The sequence below is a fragment of the Anomaloglossus baeobatrachus genome, chromosome 8 (assembly GCF_048569485.1).
Source record: "Anomaloglossus baeobatrachus isolate aAnoBae1 chromosome 8, aAnoBae1.hap1, whole genome shotgun sequence".
Taxonomy (NCBI): domain Eukaryota; kingdom Metazoa; phylum Chordata; class Amphibia; order Anura; family Aromobatidae; genus Anomaloglossus; species Anomaloglossus baeobatrachus.
In genome coordinates, this window is record NC_134360.1 from 40,322,073 (window position 1) to 40,348,923 (window position 26,851).

At 49.6% G+C, this 26,851-nt stretch overlaps 1 protein-coding gene across 1 annotated transcript in view; it reads left to right on the top strand.

Annotated features, from left to right (window-relative positions):
* COL7A1 (collagen type VII alpha 1 chain) overlaps positions 1-26,851 on the top strand; it is a 193,444-nt gene that overhangs the window by 115,455 nt on the left and 51,138 nt on the right. Inside the window, exons 38-59 of the mRNA XM_075322059.1 lie at positions 5,538-5,573; positions 5,893-5,937; positions 7,778-7,813; positions 7,919-7,954; positions 8,038-8,070; positions 8,174-8,245; positions 8,333-8,392; positions 8,487-8,522; positions 10,104-10,220; positions 10,302-10,346; positions 10,450-10,521; positions 20,979-21,023; positions 21,156-21,191; positions 21,287-21,328; positions 22,972-23,052; positions 23,213-23,248; positions 23,385-23,420; positions 23,701-23,781; positions 25,463-25,498; positions 25,595-25,666; positions 26,182-26,226; positions 26,312-26,347. Of these exons, the coding sequence (XP_075178174.1) occupies positions 5,538-5,573; positions 5,893-5,937; positions 7,778-7,813; positions 7,919-7,954; positions 8,038-8,070; positions 8,174-8,245; positions 8,333-8,392; positions 8,487-8,522; positions 10,104-10,220; positions 10,302-10,346; positions 10,450-10,521; positions 20,979-21,023; positions 21,156-21,191; positions 21,287-21,328; positions 22,972-23,052; positions 23,213-23,248; positions 23,385-23,420; positions 23,701-23,781; positions 25,463-25,498; positions 25,595-25,666; positions 26,182-26,226; positions 26,312-26,347 (1,134 nt within the window). The remainder of the gene's footprint in view (positions 1-5,537; positions 5,574-5,892; positions 5,938-7,777; positions 7,814-7,918; positions 7,955-8,037; positions 8,071-8,173; positions 8,246-8,332; positions 8,393-8,486; positions 8,523-10,103; positions 10,221-10,301; positions 10,347-10,449; positions 10,522-20,978; positions 21,024-21,155; positions 21,192-21,286; positions 21,329-22,971; positions 23,053-23,212; positions 23,249-23,384; positions 23,421-23,700; positions 23,782-25,462; positions 25,499-25,594; positions 25,667-26,181; positions 26,227-26,311; positions 26,348-26,851) is intronic.

Below are 26,851 nucleotides of genomic sequence, written 5' to 3' on the forward strand. Positions count from 1 at the left end.
AGGGTATCGGCAGAGGCAGAAGACGGCCATGGGGCAAGTGGTTGGGCGTCTTGTTCCTGGCACAGGAGGAGCAGGCAGAGACAAAAGCAGCGACGTCCGTGCGAAGGGATGGCCACCAGTAATGGCGTACAATCGCACCCCATGTTCTCTTCTGGCCTGCATGGCCGGCTGTTTTTGATGCATGACCCCAGTGTAACACTTTTTGCCTGTCGGTCTCAGAGACATAGGTCTTCCCGGGCGGTATCTGGGCTAGAGTGACAGGGGCCACCGGAACGATGTTGCTAGGACAGATGATGGGTTGGGTAGTCGCTTCCTCCTGCTCCATGGGCATGAAAGACCTGGACAAGGCATCAGCGCGTACATTCTTGTCCGCGGGTCGGAAGTGAAGCTGAAAGTCAAACCTGGCAAAGAATAAAGACCACCTGGCTTGCCGTGGGTTCAGTCGCTGAGCGGACCGCAGGTATTCCAAGTTCTTGTGGTCAGTGTAAATTATCACGGGATACACTGCACCTTCCAGGAGGTAGCGCCATTCCTCCAGTGCCAGTTTGACTGCCAAGAGCTCTCGGTCCCCGATGGTGTAGTTGCGTTCAGACGCTGAGAAGCCCTTGGAGAAGAATCCGCAAGTCACCATCTTCCCGGAGGAGGATTTCTGCATGAGCACTGCTCCGGCTCCTGAGGAGGAGGCATCCACCTCCAAGGTGAACTGGCGGTTTAACTCCGGACGGTGGAGTACAGGAGAGGAAGCAAAAGCTCGCTTCAATGAGCCAAACGCGGCGTCGGCCGCAGGCGACCAGTCCTTTGGATTTGCCTCTTTCTTAGTCAAAGCGGAAAGTGGAGCAGTCAGAGCAGAGAAGTGAGGGATGAATTGGCGGTAGTAGTTGGCGAATCCCAGGAAGCGTTGGATTGCTTTCAGTCCAGAAGGGGGAGGCCAGTTGAGAATGGCGGAGACCTTCTTGGGATCCATCTGCAGTCCAGTCTCAGAGATGACGTACCCCAAAAAGGGGAGTGTAGACTGCTCAAAGACACACTTCTCATACTTTGCGTACAGGCGATTCTCTCTCAATCTTCGTAGAACCAGCTGTACGTGCTCTCTGTGGGTTGAGAGGTCCGGAGAGAAGACAAGGATGTCATCTAGATATACTACCACACAGGTGTAGAGGAGGTCTCGGAACACGTCGTTCACCAGTTCTTGGAAGACGGCAGGAGCATTACACAGGCCGAAGGGCATCACGCAGTACTCATAATGTCCATCGCGCGTATTGAACGCGGTCTTCCATTCGTCACCAGAGCGGATGCGCACCAGATTGTAAGCACCCCGAAGGTCCAGCTTGGTGAACACACGAGCCCCCCTAAGTCGGTCAAACAATTCGGGGATGAGCGGCAGAGGGTACTTGTTTTTGACTGTGATCTGATTCAGACCCCGGTAGTCGATGCAGGGGCGTAAATCGCCCTCTTTTTTCTTGACAAAGAAGAAACCTGCTCCAGCAGGAGAGGAGGACCTCCGAATGAATCCCCTTGCCAGGCTCTCTGAGATGTAAGCAGACATAGCCCTTGTTTCGGCTGGAGATAAAGGATATATCCGTCCTCGTGGTGGCGTTGTTCCAGGGAGCAGGTCGATGGCACAATCGTATGGACGATGTGGCGGCAGTACCTCGGATTCCTTTTTATCAAAGACATCCGCAAAGGTCCAATAGGCCGAGGGCAGCCCCGGTAGGTTCTCAGGAACCAGAGGTTGTCGGATGGGTTGTGTGGATTTTAGACATCTCTCATGACACGAAGAACCCCAGCGGGTGATGTCGCCTGTACCCCAGCTGACTGATGGTTCGTGGGCCCGTAACCATGGAAGACCCAGCAGGATCTGATGGGACATGTGAGGGAGGACGTAGAAGGCGATGGTCTCGGTGTGAAGAGCACCGATCCGCAGTTCAACCGGCCTGGTGGTCCAGGAGATGGTGTCAGAAAGGGGTCTCCCATCTACAGAGGCAATCACCAGGGGCTTGTTGAGTGGAATAACAGGCACTTGGTATTTGTCCACGGTGGCTTGCTGGATGAAATTGCCTGCTGCCCCGGAATCGAGGTAGGCCTCAGCCGTGAACCGCGTCTCTCCCGTTGTCACTTGCACGGTCCATGTGACCGGATCAGAGAGAGTCCCAGCACCTAGGGTGGCCTCTCCTACCAACCCTAGGCTTTGGAGTTTCCCGGCCTTTCCGGACAGGAACGGAGGAGGTGTGTGTCCTCACCACAGTAAAAGCAGAGGCCCTTAGCGAGCCGCTCTGCTCGTCGTTGTTCGGACTGCCGTATCCGGTCAATCTGCATGGGCTCGTGGACGGGAATCCCAGCGGTAGAAGACTGAGGTACGGAGGTCTTCTGTGGAGGAGAGGGATGCCGGACTGGACGTCTCTCCCGAGACAGCTCTTTGGAGCGCTCCTGAAAACGGATGTCTACTCGAGTTGCTAGGGCAATCAGGGCATCTAGGGTGGAGGGCACGTCACGGCCCGCCAACTCGTCTTTGATGCGGCTTGAGAGACCCTCCCAGAAGGCGGCTGTTAGGGCCTCATTATTCCAGCTGAGTTCTGAAGCCAACGTGCGGAAACGAATGGCGTATTGGCCCACCGTCAGTGTTCCTTGACGCAAGCGGAGAAGGGATGAAGCAGACGCAGAGGCGCGTCCCGGCTCGTCAAAAGTGCTGCGAAAGGCCTGCAGGAACTCTTGAAGATCCTTGGTCATAGGGTCCTCCTTCTCCCACAAGGGGTTCATCCACGCCAGCGCCTCGCCCTCCAGGTGAGACATTATAAAGGCGACCTTGGCTTGGTCAGAGGCGAACAGATGTGGCAGCTGCGTGAAATGAAGGGAACACTGGTTAATGAAGCCCCTGCAGGTCTTGGGATCTCCAGCATAACGAGGTGGTGAAGCCAACCGGAGTTGGGAAGCACCCGACGAGGCTGCCACTGGTGCGGGAGCCGTGGATTGTCCATTGGAGGACCTGGGTGCCGCAGGCGTCATGGAAGCTTGTAACGTGTACAGGCGGGTGTCCACGGAGGTCATAAATTGCAGCATGCGGGTCTGGACTTCACGCTGGCGTTGGAGTTCCTCTTGCAGGGCCAATAGTGCTGCAGCGGGATCCGGGGCCTGATCTTACTGTCACGGCCGGGCGGTCGGGTAGACCCAGGAGGTGGATCCACTGGACCGGACTCTAAGATGGTGGTAAGGAGTCCGGCAGCTGAAGCACTGAAGGGCGGCAGAACAGTCCGTGCAAGTGAGGGCAGCGGAGGAGTCCCTGGGACCACGGAGTCACAGATGGTGGTACTGGTGACGTAGCTCAGGTTCGGAAGCCGAGATGATAGTAGGCGGGGTCCGGAACCTCTGGAGCGGGATGACGGGTCACCGCAGGGATCCGAGATGGTACGGACTGTCAGTTGGCAGACGGACAGCGTGCGGGGTTCAGGACACGGCAGACTGGATGGCGCGGCAGGTACGGCTCTACAAAGAGAGATAGGTGAGTATAGGCACATAAACACCAGGAGACCTGACTCCTAGCTCAGGGAACACGAAGATCAGGCCCCGCCCCCTTGGACAATGACCCCCTATATACCCTGTACCTGTGCAACCTCATTTCCTGTTAATGGACGCTGGCCCTTTAAGAAAGGGTCAGTGACCGCGCGCGCGCCCTAATGCGCATGCGCGCCGCCCGAGTGCCAGAAGCCAGGGAAGGAGGCTGCGAGGAGGACGCAGGGGAGCCGGCCAGGTCCAGGGAAGCTGTCGGGCGCCGGGATCGGGGTCCAGGGACCCTGGGACGGACGGGATCCGGTGGCTGGAGAGCGGGGAGCGTGGCAGGTGAGCCGGGGAGCGGGGGTGAGGACCCGGGAAGCGTGACATACTATAATACTGTCTCTATGTACAATAATATAACTACTATAATACTGCCCCTATGTACAAGAATATAACTACTATAATACTGTCTCTATGTACAATAATATAACTACTATAATACTGCCCCTATGTACAAGAATATAACTACTATAATACTGCCCCTATGTACAAGAATATATCTACTATAATACTGCTCCCTATGTGCAAGAATATAACTACTATAATACTGTCTCTATGTACAATAATATAACTACTATAATACTGCCCCTATGTACAAGAATATAACTACTATAATACTGCCCCTATGTACAAGAATATAACTACTATAATAATGCTCCCTATGTACAAGAATATAACTACTATAATACTGCTCCCTATGTGCAAGAATATAGCTACTATAATACTGCCCCTATGTACAAGAATATAACTACTGTAATACTGCTCCATATGTACAAGAATATACTATAATACTGCCCCTATGTACAAGAATATAACTACTATAATACTGCTCCCTATGTACAAGAATATAACTACTATAATACTGCCCCTATGTAGAAGAATATAACTACTATAATACTGCTCCCTATGTACAAGAATATAACTACTATAATACTGCCCCTATGTACAAGAATATAACTATTATGATACTACCCATATGTACAAGAATATAACTACTATAATACTGCTCCCTATGTACAAGAATATAACTACTATAATACTGCTCCCTATGTACAAGAATATAACTACTATAATACTGCCCCTATGTACAAGAATATAACTATTATGATACTACCCATATGTACAAGAATATAACTGCTATAATACTGCCCCTATGTACAGAAATATAGCTATTATAATACCGCCCCCTATGTTCAAGAATATGACTACTATAATACTGCTCCTATGTACAAGAATACAACTACTATAATACTGCCCCCTATGTACAAGAATACATCTGCTATAATATTGCCCCTATGTTCAAGAATATAACTACTATAATACAACTGGTGGAGGAAGTTTGAACTAGATGGACCTAGGTCTTTTTTCAACCTAAGTAACTATGTAACTATGTAACAATACGATATGATACACTTTATTGATCACGTGGTAAATTATGGTGTCTCAGCAGCACAACTTAAATAATAGCATGAATTACTTAATTGACAAGGCAGTAGAGTTGACAGAAGAACATTTATACATTAGATTAGGTCCCTTATGTACCCCTATGTACAATGCCTATGTATGCCCCTTATGTGCAAGAATATAACTGCTATAATACTGCCCCTATGTACTATGTAGAAGACTATACCTGCTATAATTCTGCCCCTTATGTACAAGAATATAACCACTATAATACAGCTCCCTATGTACAAGAATATAACTACTATAATACTGCCCCCTATGTACAAGAATATAACTACTATAATACTGCTCCTATGTACAAGAATATAACTACTATAATACTGCTCCCTATGTACAAGAATATAACTGCTATAATACTGCCCCTATGTACAAGGATATATCTACTATAATACTGCTCCCTTATGTACAAGAATATAACTACTGTAATACTGCCCCTATGTTCAAATAAAGATAGCAACATACGGTATTTCTGTAGTAATCAGCTATTGTAAAGGTAGTGAATATATTTTTGTTTTATTTTACAGGGAGATCGGGGTCCTCAAGGATTTCCAGGCCTTAAGGTCAGTATAGGGTGTTGACTGCTTATCATTTAGGGGGCTCGTTTGTCGTTTTAGTTTCTGGGATCACACTAACCTCCAGTCTAAAAGACAATATAGGGAGAAATGAACATTTACAAGCCTTTGGTTTAATGTTTCTCTTTTTCTTCCACTGTTTCCATACAAGAGTTTATATATATATATATATATATATATATACATACATATATACAGTGTATATATATATATATATATATATATATATATATATATATATATATATATATGTTGAACTCTCTTTCCTTTGCTATAAAGCCAATTGAATCCCATTTTGACATTGCAGGGAGGTCCAGGGCAGAATGGTCAGGCCGGGTCAGTAGGAGCTTTGGTAAGTCTTTTCTTTATTTTTTATAATTTTTGGAAATCATATTAGCACATAGCTCCATCCATCACTCCTCTCATCCATCATTAGCTCTATGTGACTGAACCTCATTTTGGAAGCTCATAGTAGGCCTCACATGTCCAAGCCGTGTAAAAAATGGCTAATTGGGCACCTACTTGGAAGACTTTGGTAGAAGGTCTTCTCAGACTAGTTGCACCCGTGCTCCCCTATTTAGGATGGAGGCAGGGCCGGATCCAGGAGTATGCGGCACTTGAGTCCCAGCGGGCCGCTCTTTGCTTTACTTTTCCTCGTCATCTTCCAAAAGCTAAAACGTTTTTATTGTTAGGCTGATAGCATTTTTTCAGGACTTGTTTTCTGCGGTACCAAGTGTAGTTTTTACGACACGATTTTAATTACCCATACAACTTTTTGGTCAACTTTTGGGGCAAGAAGAGTCAACAAAAAAAGCAAGTCTGACATTTAGATTTTTTTTGGGGGGGGTTGGCTTTCACCATATGGTATATATTTTACAATATTTTATTACTTACACATTCGGCGATAGCTGGCAAGTAATTTTTTTTTATTTTACTTGGTGTTTAGCCAAAGAGTGGTGATTAGTGATGAGCAGGCACTACCATGCTCGGGTGCTCGATACTCGTAACTAATGATGAGTGAGCACTACCATGCTCAGGTGCTCCATACTCGTAGCTAGTGATGAGCGGGCACTACCATGCTCGGGTGCTCTGTACTCGTAACTAGTGGTGAGCGGGCACTACCATGCTCGGGTGTCCTGTACTCGTAACTAGTGATGAGTGGGCACTACCATGCTCGGGTGCTCTGTACTCGTAACTAGTGATGAGCGGGCACTACCATGCTCGGTTGCTCAGTACTAGTAACTAGTGATGAGCGGGCACTACCATGCTTGGGTGCTCTGTACTCGTAACTAGTGATGAGTGGGCACTACCATGCTCGGGTGCTCTGTACTCGTAACTAGTGGTGAGCGGGCACTACCATGCTCGGTTGCTCAGTACTCGTAACTAGTGATTAGCGGGCACTACCATGCTCGGGTGCTCAGTACTAGTAACTAGTGATGAGCGGGCACTACCATGCTCGGGTGCTCTGTACTCGTAACTAGTGATGAGTGGACACTACCATGCTCGGGTGCTCAGTACTAGTAACTAGTGATTAGCGGGCACTACCATGCTCGGGTGCTCAGTACTGGTAACTAGTGATTAGCGGGCACTACCATGCTCGGGTGCTCAGTACTAGTAACTAGTGATGAGCGGGCACTACCATGCTCGGGTGCTCTGTACTCGTAACTAGTGATGAGTGGACACTACCATGCTCAGGTGCTCAGTACTCGTAACTAGTGATGAGCGGACACTACCATGCTCGGGTGCTCGGTACTAGTAACTAGTGATGAGCGGGCACTACCATGCTCGGGTGCTCAGTACTAGTAACTAGTGATGAGCGGGCACTACCATGCTCGGGTGCTCTGTACTCGTAACTAGTGATGAGTGGACACTACCATGCTCGGGTGCTCAGTACTGGTAACTAGTGATGAGCAGGCACTACCATGCTCGGGTGCTCAGTACTGGTAACTAGTGATGAGCGAGCACTACCATGATCGGAGCAGTTAAAGTGAAGTGCTGACTGTAAAGCGCAGCCAGCATCTGAGCTATGTGGAGCGTTCTCAGCTCCTGATGTACAGCGGATGTTGAAACCTGGCCCCAAAACTTGCATGGGTTCGCCGTCTGTTAGTGCCTTGGGTGGATGAGCCACGATTTCTATATTTCGGATTGTTCTGCGCCTATTACCCTTACATCGTCTTAAATTTGTATTTCAGGGACCTATAGGACCACAGGGAATACAGGGAGAAAAGGTCGGTGATGAAACTCGTTTCTAATGATATATACAGTGCAGAAGGGCCCCCGACGGCCCTGAGGGCCCACAATCACCCAGTATAACACATTATCTACAATTTCAGGGTGAGCAAGGACTTCCGGGGGAGCCCGGCTCATCGGTAAGTGAAGTTCCCATTCACTAAGCGTGCAGTTCTAGCGCTCAGTTGATGCAGGTAATAATGGATCTGCTTGTGTGTTCTAGACTTCCACCGCAGCTGGGGTGAAAGGAAGCAAGGTGAGATTTTGGCTTCACTACTGAAGCTTGTAATGACATAAAGTCTCCACCAGATGTCACTGTTCTCAATGCACTCATCCCATTATACTGTCTCTCTGTATAGGGTGATCGTGGTCTACTGGGGCCGGATGGGGCAAAAGGTGCAAAAGGCGACCCAGGAGAGAAAGGCGACAGAGTAAGTACTTACTACAGAAGACATCTTTCATAATTACAGGTTCTAGATCAAGACTTTTATCATCATTTTTGCTTTCTGTATGATCAGGGTCCTGAAGGCCTTGGTTCTCCCGGTCTGCCGGGAGAGAAAGGAGAAGCAGGGGATAGGGTAAGTGTCACAAACTGCAACGGAAATTGGAATATTGTTCTTATCATGACTTTTTTCCTATACTAACGCTAATATCTTGTTTGCTTTCCATTAGGGACCTATGGGTCTGGCTGGAAGAGCAGGTTCCAAGGTAGGGTAACCTTCAATATAGAGTGATCAGCTAATGCAAAACCCAAAAAGAACCATCATTAGAGATTATTATGTCTAGAGTGTTGAGATATCAGAACCAGCGCCACCCTAATCCACTGGTCAAGTGTGGTATTGCAGCTTGGTCCAGCATTCACTTGAATATGGCTGAGCTGTAATTCCATTGGCGCTGATTGTATACTCTTATTGTGATGCTAGTCACTACTTACGGATAGTATAGAAGGAAAAGTAGTCAGGAAAGCCGGGTACTGGTAACAGGAAGACAAGTATGATCACAAGGAGTAAACAGAGATGTAATCAGGTCACAAGCTGAGTGTCAAGGCCCTGTCACACACAGAGATAAATCTGTGGCAGATCTGTGGTTGCAGTGAAATTGTGGACAATCAGTGCCAGGTTTGTGGCTGTGTACAAATGGAACAATATGTCCATGATTTCACTGCAACCACAGATCTGCCAAAGATTTATCTCTGTGTGTGACGGGGCCTTCAGAATTCCAGGTGAGCACGTAATAGGTTCAGGGAGAAAACAGAGACGTGGTCAGGTAACGGACCGAGGTCAAATGGCAGGAGGTCACGACAGGAGCGGGTAGACCGTGAGCGGGCAGATCACAAGGAGTAAACAGAGGTGTAGTCAGGTCTCAATCCGAGGGTCAGAATTCCAGGGGAGCACGTAATAGGTTCAGGGATAAAACAGAGACGTGGTCAGGTAACGGACCGGGGTCAAGTGGCAGGAGGTCACGACAGGAGCGGGTAGACCGTGAGCGGGCAGATCACAAGGAGTAAACAGAGGTGTAGTCAGGTCTCAACCCGAGGGTCAGAATTCCAGGGGAGCATGTAATAGGTTCAGGGAGAAAACAGAGACGTGGTCAGGTAACGGTCCAAGGTCAAAAGGCAGCAGGTCACGACAGGAGCAGACAGAGAGGCGTCAAACAACAGTCCGGGGTCAGAAAACAAAGATCAGAACTCTAGCAGAGACACAAGCCAACAGCACAACTGCAGAACCAGAAAATACAACTGGCAAGGTTCAGGCCGAGCATGCTCAGTAAAGAAATTTGGGCAATTACCAGGAAGGTGGAACACTTGAGTAATCAGCACCAACATGGAATGATGCGCTGTCAATCAAGCTGCCAGCTCAGTAACTCAGGAAAGCACAGCCGAGCATCTCCAAAGGCAAGATGCTCTGCACAGAGGAATCATGACGCTGCCAGGTCTGTAGTTCAGGAAAACGCAGCAGAGCATCTTCTAGTCTGCAAGATGCTCTGCACAGAGGAATCGTGACACTGCCAGGTCTGTAGTCCAGGAAAACGCAGCAGAGCATCTTCTAGTCTGCAAGATGCTCTGCACAGAGGAATCGTGACACTCATAAAGCCCATTTATAAATGATGGATTGAGGTTCTGGAGTAATAAATGATCATCCCGTCAGCTCTACAGGACACACTGCCATTTATTTTCAGTGTTTTCAGGCCTAATCATCAATAAGGATTATTAGTTTGTGGGCTCGACCATAGGAGGTGAGGAACGTAGCTGCTGCAGAACCTCCGTGGTAAATTATCTTTTTTTTCCAGGGAGAAGCCGGTGTTCCAGGAGTGGATGGAGAACCTGGAAAAACGGGTCCTCCAGGGCAAATTGGACTCCGGGGCAAAGAAGGAGAAAAGGGAGACAAAGGAGAAGAAGGGACGCCGGTAAGACTGACGGGAAGCGCCGGGTGATGGCGACCTGATGGCAAAAATGAAAGTTGACACCTTATGTCCATCATCTTGCAGGGAGAATCGGGTATTGCGGGAAAGAACGGGGAAAGAGGCCTGAGGGTGAGACCCGCGCCGCTACTGTGCATTTACCATTACATTTATGCTCCTTTTTCAAGACAATTCATTGTTTATATGATTGTTTTCACTTTTTTCTATTATTCAGGGTCTTCCAGGGTCAAGGGGCAACCCAGGAGAAAAGGGAGAACCAGGAGAAGCTGGGGAGGAAGGAAGAAACGTAAGTAGCAGGAGCTTAATGCAATGATCAGCTCGTCCCATTCACTGACTGCAAACAGAGATCTCCAAAATGGTAGAAACTGTAACAGCTCGTTACTACAAGCATTAAACGGAGATCCTATTTTAATATTGAGACCATATTTAGGTGGAGACAGGATGATGGTGGCTTTTGTGCTCAGATCTTGAAAAGAGCCACTGCAAATCGACAAGACACTGGAGCCAGGTGACATGGTGCCCACTACATCACCTAACTATAGCTACACCACTGTCCACAAAGATATCATCTGTATACATGATACCAGTGCTAGAAACACTATGTGGAGATAAGTATGTGCCCATGTCACGGGCGGGGAGGAGGGTGTCAGCACACCGCGCTCACCCCTTCTGCTCGGGTCCGGCTGCTCAGTGGTGGCTCGAGCCGTAGGCCGGATCCCGGGGGTTTCTTCGAGCGGCGCTCCTCGCCCGTGAGTGAAAGGGGGGTTGTTTGGGGTGTTGGAATAATGTCCGTGACGCCACCCACGGTTGTGGTGATGTGTAGCACCACCGCTGCTCAATGCGGGGATCCCGGGGATGGTGATGGGGAGCAGCCAGGTGTTGTGTTGCCCCTCCGTGGGTAGGGGTGGTGATCCCGGGGCCCGGTGATGGCTTGGGAGGTGCAGGGCTTGGTGGGCGCAGGGACGCGGGGACAGCGCTGTGCCTTGCGGCACGGTGGTACTCACTCAGCCTGAGACGTGACACAGTTTGTACGGTAAACCAACGGCTGGTAGGACGGTCCCACAGACGGCTGCTTTGCTTCCCCGGTAGGTGACGGTGATGTCTCTCTTCCCTGCACCTGTATGTATGGATGGTTGCGATGGGTCCCCACCGGTAACCCGCTCCCCGGCTTCAAGCTGGGCCGGAGGAGCACTACACTTTGCCCGCAGGCGCTGGCCCTCAGAGACTGGTGCCCTGGCGGTGGCGGTGCCTCTGTTGTACAGGTTGGACTGTTGCCTTCAATCGGGACTTGGTTGTTGGGGGAATCTACGTCCCCTTCACTGACGGATTCGGCAAATTTGGCGACTCCTAGCCTTGCCGGGGTCCGAGAGGCCCCTGCCCTGGTGTTGACTGTCTTTCGGAACACTGCTCCAGACCACCGGGCACACAGCCAACGGGGTCCTTCCAGGAACTTCCAAACGGTCCCCCTCCGGACAGTCACCGCCGTCGCTGACCTTGCTGTTCTGGCCCTACACAAAGCTGGGCTCTCAGGCTTGGCACACTCTCTGCTCTGTCACCTCACTTGCTTTCCTCCTTTACTACTCTTCTTTCCTCCACTTTCACTTCTCTTATCTGCTCCTCACTCAACTCCGTTGTTTACTCTTGCCCTCCCTGGGCTAATCTCGATGTTTACTCAAGCTCCTCCTGAGCTAATCTGCCTGGTACTTCCTGCCTCCAGAGTTGTGAGCTCCTTGGTGGGCGGAGCCAACCGCCTGGCCCACCCCCTGGTGTGCATCAACAGACTCCTGGAGGAAGGCAACAAGGATTTTTGGTTCAGCTTAGGTGTGCCTACCTGGGATGTGGGGTGTGGTGGTGTGTGACCTGTGTCCCCTGGCTTGCCCAGGGCGACACATTCCCCCTTAGCAAAATGCAGACCGTCCGCGGGCTGCCGTCCTACACCGGTTTTATTTTTCTGTAAAAGGGATAACAGGGTTAAACAAACATACATTTCAATAACTTCTTCCCAAGACGGGAGGCACATTTTACTTTTAACGTTTCAACGGTATACGGTTACGGTTTCCGCTCTCTCCCACCCAAGTAACCTGGCCCTGATGCTGCCCCTAAAACCCAGGCAGCACCCCTTGACCCACAGTCCAGCACACGGTACCCGAGCGGGATCTGTCCTTCCCTCCAGAGGGTAGCCACCGGTTCCTTTGGTGGCTGGGCCCTGGCCTGCTCTGCTCAGGGCCCTCCCTCCAACCTGCCTCTCCGGAGGCGGCCTGCGGAAACGGTAACGGTACCCAACATATTTACAAGCCACTAACGTTTGTGGTTGCCCTGCAAAGTTCACGGGCTTGTCCATGGATAGTTCCCATGCATTTTTAAACGGTCCCCACGGGGACAACGGTGCCGGCTCCAGCCGGTTGCAAATCACAGCAGACAATCTGGTTACTGTTCGGTAATTATCATTTTCTTATTATTGCAGAACTTTCAAAAACTTTGCAAACAAACAGGTGGTCCCAACGGGGACGGTGCTGCGGGCATCCATTGCCCTACTCCAGTTCCTCTACTAAGGCGGACCCATCCTCTGCCACCAACACATCAAACATGCACTGACATGCCTGCTGCGACAGAGGTACCCGGCACCCATTTCCACCGGTACGCGGAATATGATAAACCACAGGGTCCCCCACATAGCGGGAACGCTCAATTGCTCCTTCAGCCGCAACAGCGGGCCCGGAGCTGGGGCAGGAGTCGTCATTTCTTGTTTCTGCGTCAGGCGGGTTGCCGCCAGCTGCCGCAGCCTCCTGGCCTCCAGCATCCACCACGTCATCCCCATCTGCAGTAACATGGAGCAGCAGAGTAGGCGAGCTTATGTTGAGGCGCCCCATCAGTGACAGCAAGGGCGATGCATAGGCCGAGACTAGGCCGGGCCCCTCAGCCGCAGCGGCCGGTCCTGGGAGGACATAGGGACGTGGGTCACCAGTCGGTTCTGCTACATCTATTCCCCTTTCGCCCATCGGGACAGTTGTAATCAGCTCCTCCACCACGTTGGTCCACTGCTCCAGCATCCGAAAGATCTGATCCTGCTGTCGTTGGTGGAATTGTATCACCCGGGCCTTCATCCAAGCCACGGTCCCGGGCTCAGGGTCTGGCACAGTCTCTACTGGGACTTCAGGCACCACGCTGTTAAGGGGCCGTGGTTCTAGCGGTTCCCCTTGGTGCATTTCAGGGCCGTCCTGGACGTCTGCAGCCGGCTGGTCCGCCGGAGCGGCCGGGCAGGGTATCGCTACCGGTTGGGCAGGTAGCGGGCCTAATGGCGGGGCGGCAGCCGCTATTACGGATAGCGGGGAGAGAGGCAGGGTGAGCGGAAGCCGGCCGGGCCCCTCAGCCGCAGCGGCCGATCCTTCAGGAATACAGGGGCGTGGGTCGCTTACCCGCTCCTCCAAATCCTCTTCTGCCTCGCGTCTCCACATAGCAGCCACTACGTCCGCCATGTCGGTCTCCCACTCCTCCAGGAGGAGTTGCATCTGGGCCTGCAGACGGTTACTCAGCGGGACGGTCCGGTCCCTCAACCACGTCGCCGTGCCGGGCGCGGGGGCTTCCTCGTTGCGAGTTGGATCTTGCATCTTGGTAACGAGGTTTTTCCAGGAACCCAATATCGCTGCAGAGTCCTGGCGTCCCTGCTTTTATAGCCGCAGCTACATGCGGCCGGCCGCTATCGCGTCCCCCTTAGCTCTTTCCGGCCCCTCCTCTCTCGGGGCGGGGTTTTGGCCTTCGCGCCTCTACTGCTCGAGAAGACGCTCGAGCGGGAACTTTTCGCGCCAAAGATGGCGGCTTCTGAAATTTTTCTGCCGGATACCTCCGGCGGTAACAAGGCGCACCTCTACCAGACGGCAGAGCGGTAAGATCCTGTTCGTGACGCCAAGTTGTCGCGGGCGGGGAGGAGGGTGTCGGCACACCACGCTCACCCCTTCTGCTCGGTTCCGGCAGCTGCTCAGTGGTGGCTCGAGCCGTAGGCCGGATCCCGGGGTTCCTCGAGCGACACTCCTCGCCCGTGAGTGAAAGGGGGGTTGTTTGGGGTGTTGGGATAATGTCCGTGACGCCACCCACGGTTGTGGTGATGTGTAGCACCACCGCTGCTCAATGCGGGGATCCCGGGGATGGTGATGGGGAGCAGCCAGGTGTTGTGTTGCCCCTCCGTGGGTAGGGGTGGTGATCCCGGGGCCCGGTGATGGCTTGGGAGGTGCAGGGCTTGGTGGGCGCAGGGACGCGGGGACAGCGCTGTGCCTTGCGGCACGGTGGTACTCACTCAGCCTGAGACGTGACACAGTTTGTACGGTAAACCAACGGCTGGTAGGACGGTCCCACAGACGGCTGCTTTGCTTCCCCGGTAGGTGACGGTGATCTCTCTCTTCCCTGCACCTGTATGTATGGATGGTTGCGATGGGTCCCCACCGGTAACCCGCTCCCCGGCTTCAAGCTGGGCCGGAGGAGCACTACACTTTGCCCGTAGGCGCTGGCCCTCAGAGACTGGTGCCCTGGCGGTGGCGGTGCCTCTGTTGTACAGGTTGGACTGTTGCCTTCAATCGGGACTTGGTTGTTGGGGGAATCTACGTCCCCTTCACTGACGGATTCGGCAAATTTGGCGACTCCTAGCCTTGCCGGGGTCCGAGAGGCCCCTGCCCTGGTGCTGACTGTCTTTCGGAACACTGCTCCAGACCACCGGGCACACAGCCAACAGGGTCCTTCCAGGAACTTCCAAACGGTCCCCCTGCGGACAGTCACCGCCGTCGCTGACCTTGCTGTTCTGGCCCTACACAAAGCTGGGCTCTCAGGCTTGCACACTCTCTGCTCTGTCACCTCACTTGCTTTCCTCCTTTACTACTCTTCTTTCCTCCACTTTCACTTCTCTTATCTGCTCCTCACTCAACTCCGTTGTTTACTCTTGCCCTCCCCGGGCTAATCTCGATGTTTACTCAAGCTCCTCCTGAGCTAATCTGCCTGGTACTTCCTGCCTCCAGAGTTGTGAGCTCCTTGGTGGGCGGAGCCAACCGCCTGGCCCACCCCCTGGTGTGCATCAACAGACTCCTGGAGGAAGGCAACAAGGATTTTTGGTTCAGCTTAGGTGTGCCTACCTGGGATGTGGGGTGTGGTGGTGTGTGACCTGTGTCCCCTGGCTTGCCCAGGGCGACACACCCACTCCTCCACATCTAAGGGTACCGTCACACTTTAGCAACGCTCCAGCGATCCCACCAGCGATCTGACCTGGTCAGGATCGTTGGTGCGTCGCTACATGGTCGCTGGTGAGCTGTCAATCAGGCAGATCTCACCAGCGACCAGTGACCAGCCCCCAGCGACGCGTGGAAGCGATGCTGCGCTTGGTAACTAAGGTAAATATCGGGTAACCAAGCGCTTGGTTACCCAATATTTACCTTGGTTACCAGCGCACACCGCTTAGTGCTGGCTCCCTGCACTCGTAGCCAGAGTACACATCGGGTTAATAAGCAAACCGCTTTGCTTATTTACCCGATGTGTACTCTGGCTACGTGTGCAGGGAGCAGAGAGCCGGCACTGGCAGCCTGAGAGCAGCGGACGATAGTAACCAAGGTAAATATCGGGTAACCAAGCAAAGCACTTCGCTTGGTTACCCGATATTTACATTGGTTACCGCTTACCGCAGGCTGCCAGACGCCGGTTCCCTGCTCCATGCACATTCAGATCGTTGCTCTCTTGCTGTCAAACACAGTGATGTGTGCTTCACAGCGGGATAGCAACATCAAAAATGAACCAGCACTGTGTGTAACGAGCAGCGATTTCACAGCAGGGGCCAGATCGCTGCTCAGTGTCACACACAGCGAGATCGCTAATGAGGTCACTGCTGCGTCACAAAAATCGTGACTCAGCAGCGATCTCGCTATGTGAGAAGTCACCCTAACTCCAGGAGCTTCTCTGACCTCCCATTCTACATCCATAGACATTATATTTACACACTATGTGGAGATAAGTATGTGCCCCCTCCACATCCCCCTCCAAGGTGTGGACAGTGTGTCCACCCATATCCTGTCCACCGCCATTAACTTGAGAACGGCGGCAGCTATAGGCATAGAAGTGGTGTCTAGGTATAGTAAAGTATCCATGCGCTACGCAATGAAACCACCTATAGCGCCACCTGGTGGAAAACAACGAAGTTAGCATTTTTATCTCAAAAACGGAACGAGATAGAGAAAAAAAGTGAATTACAAAGTTGTAGGGCATCATCAATTCAATACGAATCGACACCTTGCATACAGAAATGCTATGATATGAAACCCATGACCCCTCCCAAAACATTGAATGCTGGTCACGCATATGGGGCTCATTTAACCCTAGAACGCATACCTGGGGCCTCGCAGGCCTGCTAGGTCATTTGTTTTCTATGGTAGATTGAATTGCTTGCGCGTTCTAGGGTTAACTTTGATGCTCAAAGTGTCCCCCGTCAGCTGCAATGCACATCTGGACTCTGCACAGCATACTGTATCTGGCTGCACGTTGTGCCATATGGTAGGTGACACGTTTGCACAAGCATTTGTGATACGTCGTCGTAGGTCCTGCAATGTTGGTGGAGGGGTCGCATACACCTGCTGTTTGATGTGACCTCACAGAAAGAAGTCCAATGGGGTCAGGTCAGGTGAGCGTGGAGGCCACTCCACACAGCCACCATACCCAATGACTTGTAGGAAGGTCTCCATGAGGTATCGCTTCACGTCCGCAGCCTTGTGAATTTTACATGTTCTAATCATAGCATTTCTGTATGCAAGGTGTCGATTCGTATTGAATTGATGATGCCCTACAACTTTGTAATTCATTTTTTTTCTCTATCTTGTTCCGTTTTCGAGATAAAAATGCTAACTCCGTTGTTTTCCACCAGGTGGCGCTATAGGTGGTTTCACTGCGTAGCGCATGGCTACTTTACTATACCTAGACACCACTTCTATGCTTATAGCTGCCGCCGTTCTCAAGTTAATGGCGGTGGACAGGATATGGGTGGACACACTGTATACACACACTATGTGGAGATAAGTATGTGCCCCCTCCACATCCTCCTCCAGGAGCTTCTCTGACCTCCCGTTCTACAGCCATAGACATTAATATGGATTCACCCCTCTGCAGATAAAATGGCTCCGGCTATTCTGGGAAGGATTTCAACAAGATTTTGGAGGCGTCTGTGGGAATTTTAGCCCCTTCATCCAGAAGAACCTTTGAGAAATCAGACACTGATGTCGGGGAGGGGCCGGGGTCACAATCTCCTTCTAGTTGTTGGATGGGGCTGAGGTCCGGGCTCTGTGCGGCCAGTCATGTTCTTCCATCAAACTCCCCCAACCATGTCTGTATACACTGGGTACATTAATGGGAGATAGAGTAGGGCCTTCCCAAAACTGTTCCCATAAAGTAGGAAACTACAAATGTCCACAATGTCTTAACATTTCCCAACATTGGAACTAAGAGGCCGAAGCTGACCCCTGATAACAGTGTGCCGCCCCCGTGCCAGCAGCCGGCGCTGCTCGGATCCGGATCTACGGTACGGCTTGAGGGGTTCTCCGGACTCGGGGGTCGCGCGGACACTCCAAATAAAAGGGGACGTATTTATACGGGATTGGTTGTAAAATGTCTGTGACGCCACCCACGGTGTGTGGTGAGATGTAGCACCAACGCTGCTGTTGCGGGGCTCCCGGGGACGTTGGGCTGGCAGCTGGATGTTAACCCCTCCGTGGGTAGGGATGGATGTCCCGATGTCCCGGGGCCCAGTGTCTCTATGCTGAGGATGGTGATTGCAGGGACCAGCGCACCCGGTTAGGATGGGGGTGTTACTCACAGTCAAATAAAGCTCACAAGTCCTGTGGTAAACCAAGGTGATGGTGGCCGGCTCCCGCAGACGGGTGTATCAGGTCCCACACCCGGGCTAGTAGTCAATGCCTTTCTCCTCTGCACTTCGTGTTGCTCAAAGATAGACTTCCCGATGTTTAACACGGGGAGTCCACTCCCGGTCCTTCGGTTGGGAGCCGTGCCCGTCTGATGCTGACCCTTGGGATCTACGGGCCCTGGCGGTTGCCCTATCCCTCTCTGTGGGTGGTTGTCTACTTTTCGGGACTTAGGTTGGGACAGGACCTAAAATCCTGCCCTAAAATTGGTTAATTAGCTAGGCCGTTGGTGCCGGTCCTGGCTTCAGGGTCAAAGTACCCCCTATGTGCACGGTTTCCGGGTCAGTTCTCTGGTCTCGGCACTGGCGGGCTACAACCCTGTCCCGATCCACCTCGTATCTTCGGCAGCTGTCTTCCCGTCTCCTGCCGCCACTGGCTACTGTCTGCCACCTAGCAAAGGTGTCAGGGCTCCGACCCTGGCACCTGTCAGCTTGCAGTTCAGGCCTTGACTGCCTGAACTCGGCTCCTCCACTCCACTCTGAACTTAACTATAGACTAGACTGACTGTTTTTCCCACCCCGGGTTCTCCCGACCCCTAGGTGGGCGTTCCCTTACCGCCTGGTCCCTCCCGCTGGTGTGCCTGTCCTTTCCTGAGGGGGGGGGTGACTAGGGTTTCAGGTCGGCTGATTTATCCCTGTGTGGGATGGGTGTTATGCGGGGGCCTATGTGTACATCTACCTGGTTTTCCAGGGCGCTACAACAACCCATAGTCCAATCCCTCCTACACCAAACTGCACAGCGGGCACAATGGAATCAGACAGGTAATGTTCTCCTGGCATTCACCAAACGCAGACTCGTCCATCAGATAGAGCAGTGTGATCCATCACTGCACAGAACACGTCTCCTCCAGAGTCCAGTGGTGGCGGCTTTACACTGCTCCATCTGACGCTTGGCATTGTGCTTGGTGATGTACGGCTCGGCATTGTGCTTGGTGATGTATGGCTCCGCATTGTGCTTGCTGATGTATGGCTAAGCATTGTGCTTGGTGATGTACGGCTCCGCATTGTGCTTGCTGATGTATGGCTAAGCATTGTGCTTGGTGATGTACAACTAGGCATTGTGCTTGGTCATGTATGGCTCGGCATTGTGCTTGGTGATGTAGGGCTCAGCATTGTGCTTGGTGATATACGGCTCCGCATTGTGCTTGGTCATGTATGGCTCGGCATTGTGCTTGGTGATGTACGGCTTGGCATTATGCTTGATGATGTATGGTTCAGCATTGTGCTTGGTGATGTACGGCTCGGCATTGTGCTTGGTGATGTACGGCTCGGCATTGTGCTTGGTGATGTACGGCTCAGCATTGTGCTTGGTGATGTACGGCTCGACATTGTGTTTGGTGATGTACGGCTCGGCATTGTGCTTGGTGATGTACGGCTCGGCATTGTGCTTGGTGATGTACGGCCAGGCATTGTGCTTGGTGATGTACGGCCAGGCATTGTGCTTGGTGATGTGGGGCTCGGCATTGTGCTTGGTGATGTATGGTTCGGCATTGTGCTTGGTGATGTACGGCTTGGCATTATGCTTGATGATGTATGGTTCAGCATTGTGCTTGGTGATGTACGGCTCGGCATTGTGCTTGGTGATGTACGGCTCAGCATTGTGCTTGGTGATGTACGGCTCGACATTGTGTTTGGTGATGTACGGCTCGGCATTGTGCTTGGTGATGTACGGCTCGGCATTGTGCTTGGTGATGTACGGCCAGGCATTGTGCTTGGTGATGTACGGCCAGGCATTGTGCTTGGTGATGTGGGGCTCGGCATTGTGCTTGGTGATGTATGGTTCGGCATTGTGCTTGGTGATGTACGGCTCGGCATTGTGCTTGGTGATGTACGGCTCGGCATTGTGCTCGGTGATGTACGGCTCAGCATTGTGCTTGGTGATGTACGGCTCAGCATTGTGCTTGATGATGTAGGGCTCGGCATTGTGCTTGGTGATGTACGGCCAGGCATTGTGCTTGGTGATGTACGGCCAGGCATTGTGCTTGGTGATGTACGGCCAGGCATTGTGCTTGGTGATGTACGGCCAGGCATTGTGCTTGGTGATGTACGGCCAGGCATTGTGCTTGGTGATGTGGGGCTCGGCATTGTGCTTGGTGATGTATGGTTCGGCATTGTGCTTGGTGATGTACGGCTCGGCATTGTGCTTGGTGATGTACGGCTCGGCATTGTGCTCGGTGATGTACGGCTCAGCATTGTGCTTGGTGATGTATGGCTCAGGATTGTGCTTGGTGATGTATGGCTCGGCATTGTGCTTGGTGATGTATGGCTCGGCATTGTGCTTGGTGATGTAGGGCTCGGCATTGTGCATGGTGATGTATGGCTCAGGATTGTGCTTGGTGATGTACGGCTCGGCATTGTGCTTGGTGATGTGGGGCTCGGCATTGTGCTTGGTGATGTACGGCTCGGCATTGTGCTTGGTGATGTACGGCTCGGTATTGTGCTTGGTGATGTACGGCTCGGCATTGTGCTTGGTGATGTACGGCCAGGCATTGTGCTTGGTGATGTACGGCCAGGCATTGTGCTTGGTGATGTATGGCCAGGCATTGTGCTTGGTGATGTACGGTTGCAGGCAGCTTTTCGGCCATGAAGTCTCCGGCAGGTGCAGTTTTTGTGCTGATGTTACCAGAGGTGGACTCTGCAGTTATGGGGTCAGCAGAGCATCGGTGGTTCGGCCCCCCGCTCTTTAACATTACGGGGTCTCCACTTCCATTTCTCACTAATATAATTCACAGCTGATGAGGGAACATTTAGGAAAGAAAAAGTGTTGATGGTTCCCTTATAATAAAATGTCATTTATTTTCTAGGGGAGCCCCGGCGTTGCTGGCAGTAAAGGCGACCAGGGTGAACCAGTAAGTAAGATGATACATGCCAATCATAGTGTGACTATAGCCCTATAATGATATAATGACTGCATTTTATATTAGTTCGGCTCAGACACAATTATATAATAACCTGATTTATTCATTATATTATTATTGTAGGGGCCCCAAGGACCTCAAGGACCCGCAGGAAAACCTGTAAGATTTTTTCTTGTTTTATTACGCCATTTACTCTAGGAGGCTTGATGTCAATCGTCACCAAGTGGGATTTCATTGGAGATTTTTGTTTTTAGGGATCAGTTGAGTCTGTGCTTCCTGGAGTTAAAGGGGACAAGGTGAGTGTGAATGCATGGGGATATATACAATATAGCATTTATTTTTATAGCAATTTCCCTTTAAGATACCCCTTTGCTTTTCAATAATGAGAACAATATGACAAGGCATACACAGCTACAAGGCCCTTCATGATGGTGCTTGAAAGGGAACAGCCCCTTTAAATATCTTACATTAACACTGTAGATGCCTTTGCAACCACGAAACAACAGCCTAAAAGGGCTAGGAATTAATTTGCGGCATTGAGGATCCAAAACAAACAATGGGAACCCTGTATAACCTCAATGTGTTGGCCTCAGTGCAGTGTGATGGTCTGCTAACAATGAGGCTGCTGGGCCGGCACTGTGCCTTTAATTCTGTTTGTGTGCTATCCCGGCAGAGTCACCGTTAGCAAAAAAGGCCACACAGTGGACAGTATGACTGCTGTATATACATCACAGGAAACATGGGGTCTACAGTATATACCTCAAAGGGAAGACTGTAGCAAATACATCACAGGGGAGGTTGGGGACATAGACATCATTGGGGGCATAGAAAGCACTGGGGGGGCATAAACAGCACTGGTGAGACTGGGGGGCATAGACATCACTGGGGGATTAGACAGCAGAACTGGGGGTATGCATATTACTGGGAGGGAATACACGTTACTGGGGAGGCATACACATTACTGGGAGGGCCATACATATTACTGAGGGGGCATACACATCACTGGGGTATACACGTTAATGGGGGGCATACAGGTTAGTGGAGGGAATACACGTTAGTGGGGAGGCATACAGCACTGGGGAGCATACACATTACTGGGGGGCATACACGTTAGTGGGGGGCATACGACACTGGGGAGGCATACACATTACTGGGGGGCATACACATTTGTGGAGGGATTATGACATTGGGGAGGCATAGAGCACTGTGGGGCATACACATTACAGGGGGCATACACATTACTGGGGGGCATACACGTTAGTGGGGGGCCTTGCGACATTGGGGAGGCACACAGCACTGGGGAGCATACACGTTACTGGGGTACATACACAATACCTTTGGGCATAGACGTTACTGGGGGGCATACAGCACTGGGATGAGGGGGTATACAGCACTGGGGGGCATACAGGACTGGAATGAGGGGGCATACAGCACTAGGGGACGCTTATGCTAGCGCTGCCGCATCTCTTCATCTGTGGGACTTGAGCGTATCATGGGCTAATGCCCAGCACACAAATGAACAGCGTCCTTCAATGCATGTGCACACAGTGTTCAGCAGTGAATGCTGCGTGCAAGGGCATGTTTAAAGGGCCGGCAACCGGCAAAATGCGGCTGGCAGCCTGAGCACTTCAGTCCCTAGAAATCTGCCCAGGAATCGCAAAAAAGATCAGTGCTCCTGCTGCCATCCCATTTGTCTAGGGCCCTGGCAGTTGCCCGGGTGCGCCAGGTGGTGCCGCCAGCTCTGGGTTTGCTTGCAGTCTGTTATAGAGACATATGGGTCTGCAAAGGAGCTGTAAACACAAAACGGCATTTTTATTTTCATATTTTTTTTTTTAAATCAAAACTAATTGCAAAGCTGCTTCATTTTATTTTTTTATTTTGCAAAGTGCACCCAAAATAATATTGGCTGTACTAAATTGTATTTCATATGTACATTTAGGGAGATGCTGGTGACCCGGGAGAACATGGAGCTAAGGGGCAGAAGGGAGAAGGTGGTGTTAATGGTCTTGCTGGAGAGAGGGTAAGTATTGTGATCCTATGTTATTATTACTATATTTTATAGATTTTTTTACATACAGTTTTAACCATTAAATGCTAATGGCTTTTTCAGATAGTCTTATTGTGATGTCATCATATATACTTATAATGAAATATAAATGACTAGTTCCCGTTTTTTGCAGGGTTTGGATGGAGCCAGAGGGGCGCCAGGCGTACGGGTACGGTTCTTACAAGGACACTAATCTAAATTCTTCTATAATCTACTATTCCATTGCTGTTGAACACAATCTGTTGTTCTCTGTTATCAGCCATTTTGCATTCTAACCAGTCACTTTATTTGTCGCTGATATACAGGGAGAGGCTGGAGATCGCGGAGTTCCAGGTGACAAGGTGTGTAGCCAGATGAATATATGCGGATCATCTAAGCAGCTATGGCTTTCCCTTTATGTTCGTGGTCAAGAAGCAACGTCCATTGGGTGCCACTATTGGGCTCATACTGGTGTCCTTCATTCCACCGGATCCTGTGCTAATAACATCCAGATTCCCAGTGGCATGAAGCGCATTAGCTGAGCTGATAAGCTACAGAGTATGGAAACCTCACTACAAGAACATCGTATGCACTCCTCATATCTATCATATTACACTTTATTGTTTGTTCTGTTCCATTAAGGGCGATCGTGGACCTCCAGGAGGGGATGGAAGAAATGGAAATGATGGAAAACCAGGACAGCCAGGGACACCGGGACTAAGGGTAAGGGAGGAAATAATGTGTAAGTGGATTTCCAACAATATACTGCAATACTACCCTCTGTAAAAAAATAAAACTACTATAGTACTGCTTCTATGTACAAGGATATAACTACTATAATACTGCCCCCTGTGTTCAATACTATGACTACTATAATAATGCTCCCTATATACAAGAATATAACTACTATAATACAGCCTCTATGTACAAGAAAATAACTGCTATAATACTGCCCCCTATGTACAAGAATATAACTACTATAATACTGCTCCCTATATACAAGAATATAACTACTATAATACTGCCCCTATGTACAGGAATATAACTGCTATAATACTGTCCCTATGTACAATAATATAACAACTATAATACTGCTCCTATGTACAAGAATATAACTACTATAATACTGCTCCCTATATACAAGAATATAACTACTATAATACAGCCCCTATGTACAGGAATATAACTCCTATAATACAGCCGCCAATGTACAAGAATATATGTACTATAATACTGCCCCCTACGTACAAGAATATATTAATTATAATACTGCCCCTATGTACAAGAATATTCCTACTATAATACTGCCTCTATGTGCAAGAATATAACCGCTATAATAGTGCCCCCTATGTACAAGAATATAAATTCTATAATACTGCCCTCTATGTACAAGAATATAACTACTATAATACTGCCTTTTATGTACAAGAATATAACTACTATAATACTGCTCCTATGTACAAAAATATAAACCACTATAAGGGTATGTGCGCACATGTGCGTATTACATGCAGTTACGCTGCGTTCTGCACCGCAGCGTAACTGCATGCGTCCTGCGTCCCCTGCACAATCTATGGAGATTGTGCAGGAGCCGTGCGCACGTGGCATGTTAGAACGCAGCAATTCGGCTGCTTGCCGAATCGCTGCGTTCTAAGAAGTGACATGTCACTTCTTTCGTGCGTTCTGCATTCTGTCTATAGGGAGAGGCAGCATGCAGAGCGCACGAATCTGCTGGCACCATGCGCTTCAGAACGCAGCTTTTCAGCTTCATTTTCGGTGCGGTGCAGAGCGCACACGTGCGCACATAGCCTAATACTGCTCCTATATACAAGAATATAACTACTATAATATTGCCCCCTATGTACAAGAATATATTTACTATAATACTGTCCCTATGTACAAGAATATAACTACTTTAATACTGCTCCCTATATAGAAAACTATAACTACTATAATACTGCCCCTATGTACTAGAATATAACTTCTATAATACTGCCCCTATGTACTAGAATATAACTACTATAATACTGCCCCCTATGTACAGGAATATAACTGCTATAATACTGCTCCTATGTACTAGAATATAACTACTATAATACTGCACCTATGTACAAGAATATAACTTCTATAATACTGCCCCTATGTACTAGAATATAACTACTATAATACTGCCCCCTATGTACAGGAATATAACTGCTATAATACTGCTCCTATGTACTAGAATATAACTACTATAATACTGCACCTATGTACAAGAATATAACTACTATAATACTGCCCCCTATGTACAAGAATATAACTACTATAATACTGCCCCCTATGTACAGGAATATAGCTGCTATAATACTGTTTTCTATATACATTAATAGTATATAAAAGTACTAAAATACATTTACTATCATAGGGGGATTTAGGAAAACAAGGAGATCCAGGGCGAGATGTGAGTATTTTATTTTAAGTCTTTGTGGTATTGTCCTTTTATTTTCCCTTGTGGTTTTTTTTTTTGATTGAAATTGCTATGAGTGATCTGCTTTAGGGTCTTCCAGGATTAAGAGGAGAGCACGGACCCCCTGGACCAATTGGACCTGCTGGGCCACCAGGAGCAGCGGTGAGTAGTCATTGGCGGGAAAAACTGTCAGTTGCTATAGCAACGAATCAGAGCTCAGCTTTTATTTTAAACCTCTCTGATGAAATAATAACAGAGCTCTGATTGGCTGATCTATGCAATAAGGTCAGTTTTACAGCTTTGATAATAGAGTCATCACCCTGATTAGTTTTGATCGCCACTTCTGACCATGTCATTCAGCTAAGTATTTGCAAAAAGTCAGTGGAAAAAGTCGGTGGAGGGTCCACCACCAGGTAAAATAGCATCTATACATTATATAGAGTGCCCCTTTAAATTATATAAGCTCAAGTTTTGGAGAAAAGTGTTAACATCCTGGCAAATATTTATGAAGGCCAGTAGCATTAATGAAAAGTTGCCGCACCACGTTCCACAAAGTTTCGACCACTTTTTTAAAAAGTTAATAAATTTACACATTTTGACCTATATGCTCCATAATTTGTGACTTTTTCTTATACAATAAAAGTTTTATCTGAAAAGCTTTTTTTTACCATACAAAGGGAAAACCTGGGGTAGATGGAAAGCCTGGCCTGAATGGCAAAAATGTGAGTAACTATTTTAAGACTTTTCGGCAATCTTACTTTACTACTAGTGTGTGGTATTGATGCCATCTTTCTTTTTGTCCTCTAGGGAGAGGAGGGGACTCCTGGAGAAGATGGCAGGAAGGTGAGCCATTGCTATAAGTAATGTACTCTGCTCAGATGTTTGGACTTATCCATACAACATTGGATTATATGGTGGGGTAGATCAGCTATTACCTCCACTTACAGATATATCCATGCCTGCACTCTGCTTATGATGATAAACCTTCTTTCTCCTTCCTTCAGGGTGAGAGAGGTGAAGCTGGTCCTCCTGGCAAAGATGTAAGTATTGCTGAATATATCCTCCAGTTACGACAACACGGTATCATTCACAGCACCCAGCCACATAAATTCCCTTGACCAGACCAAAGATTCTGACTTGTTCAGTACACACTTACACCGTACTCATAAATAAACTCAAAAGTATGCTTCAGATTTCGTTTTGAACATTCCGTTTGCCCCGCCCATGAGGATCTTTTTTAAGCTGTTCATGGGAGGAGCAAACACAAGATGTAAGTATTGCTGAATACGTCCACCAGTTAAGACATAGTGGCATCATTCATGGCACCCAGCCACTTAAATTCCCTTG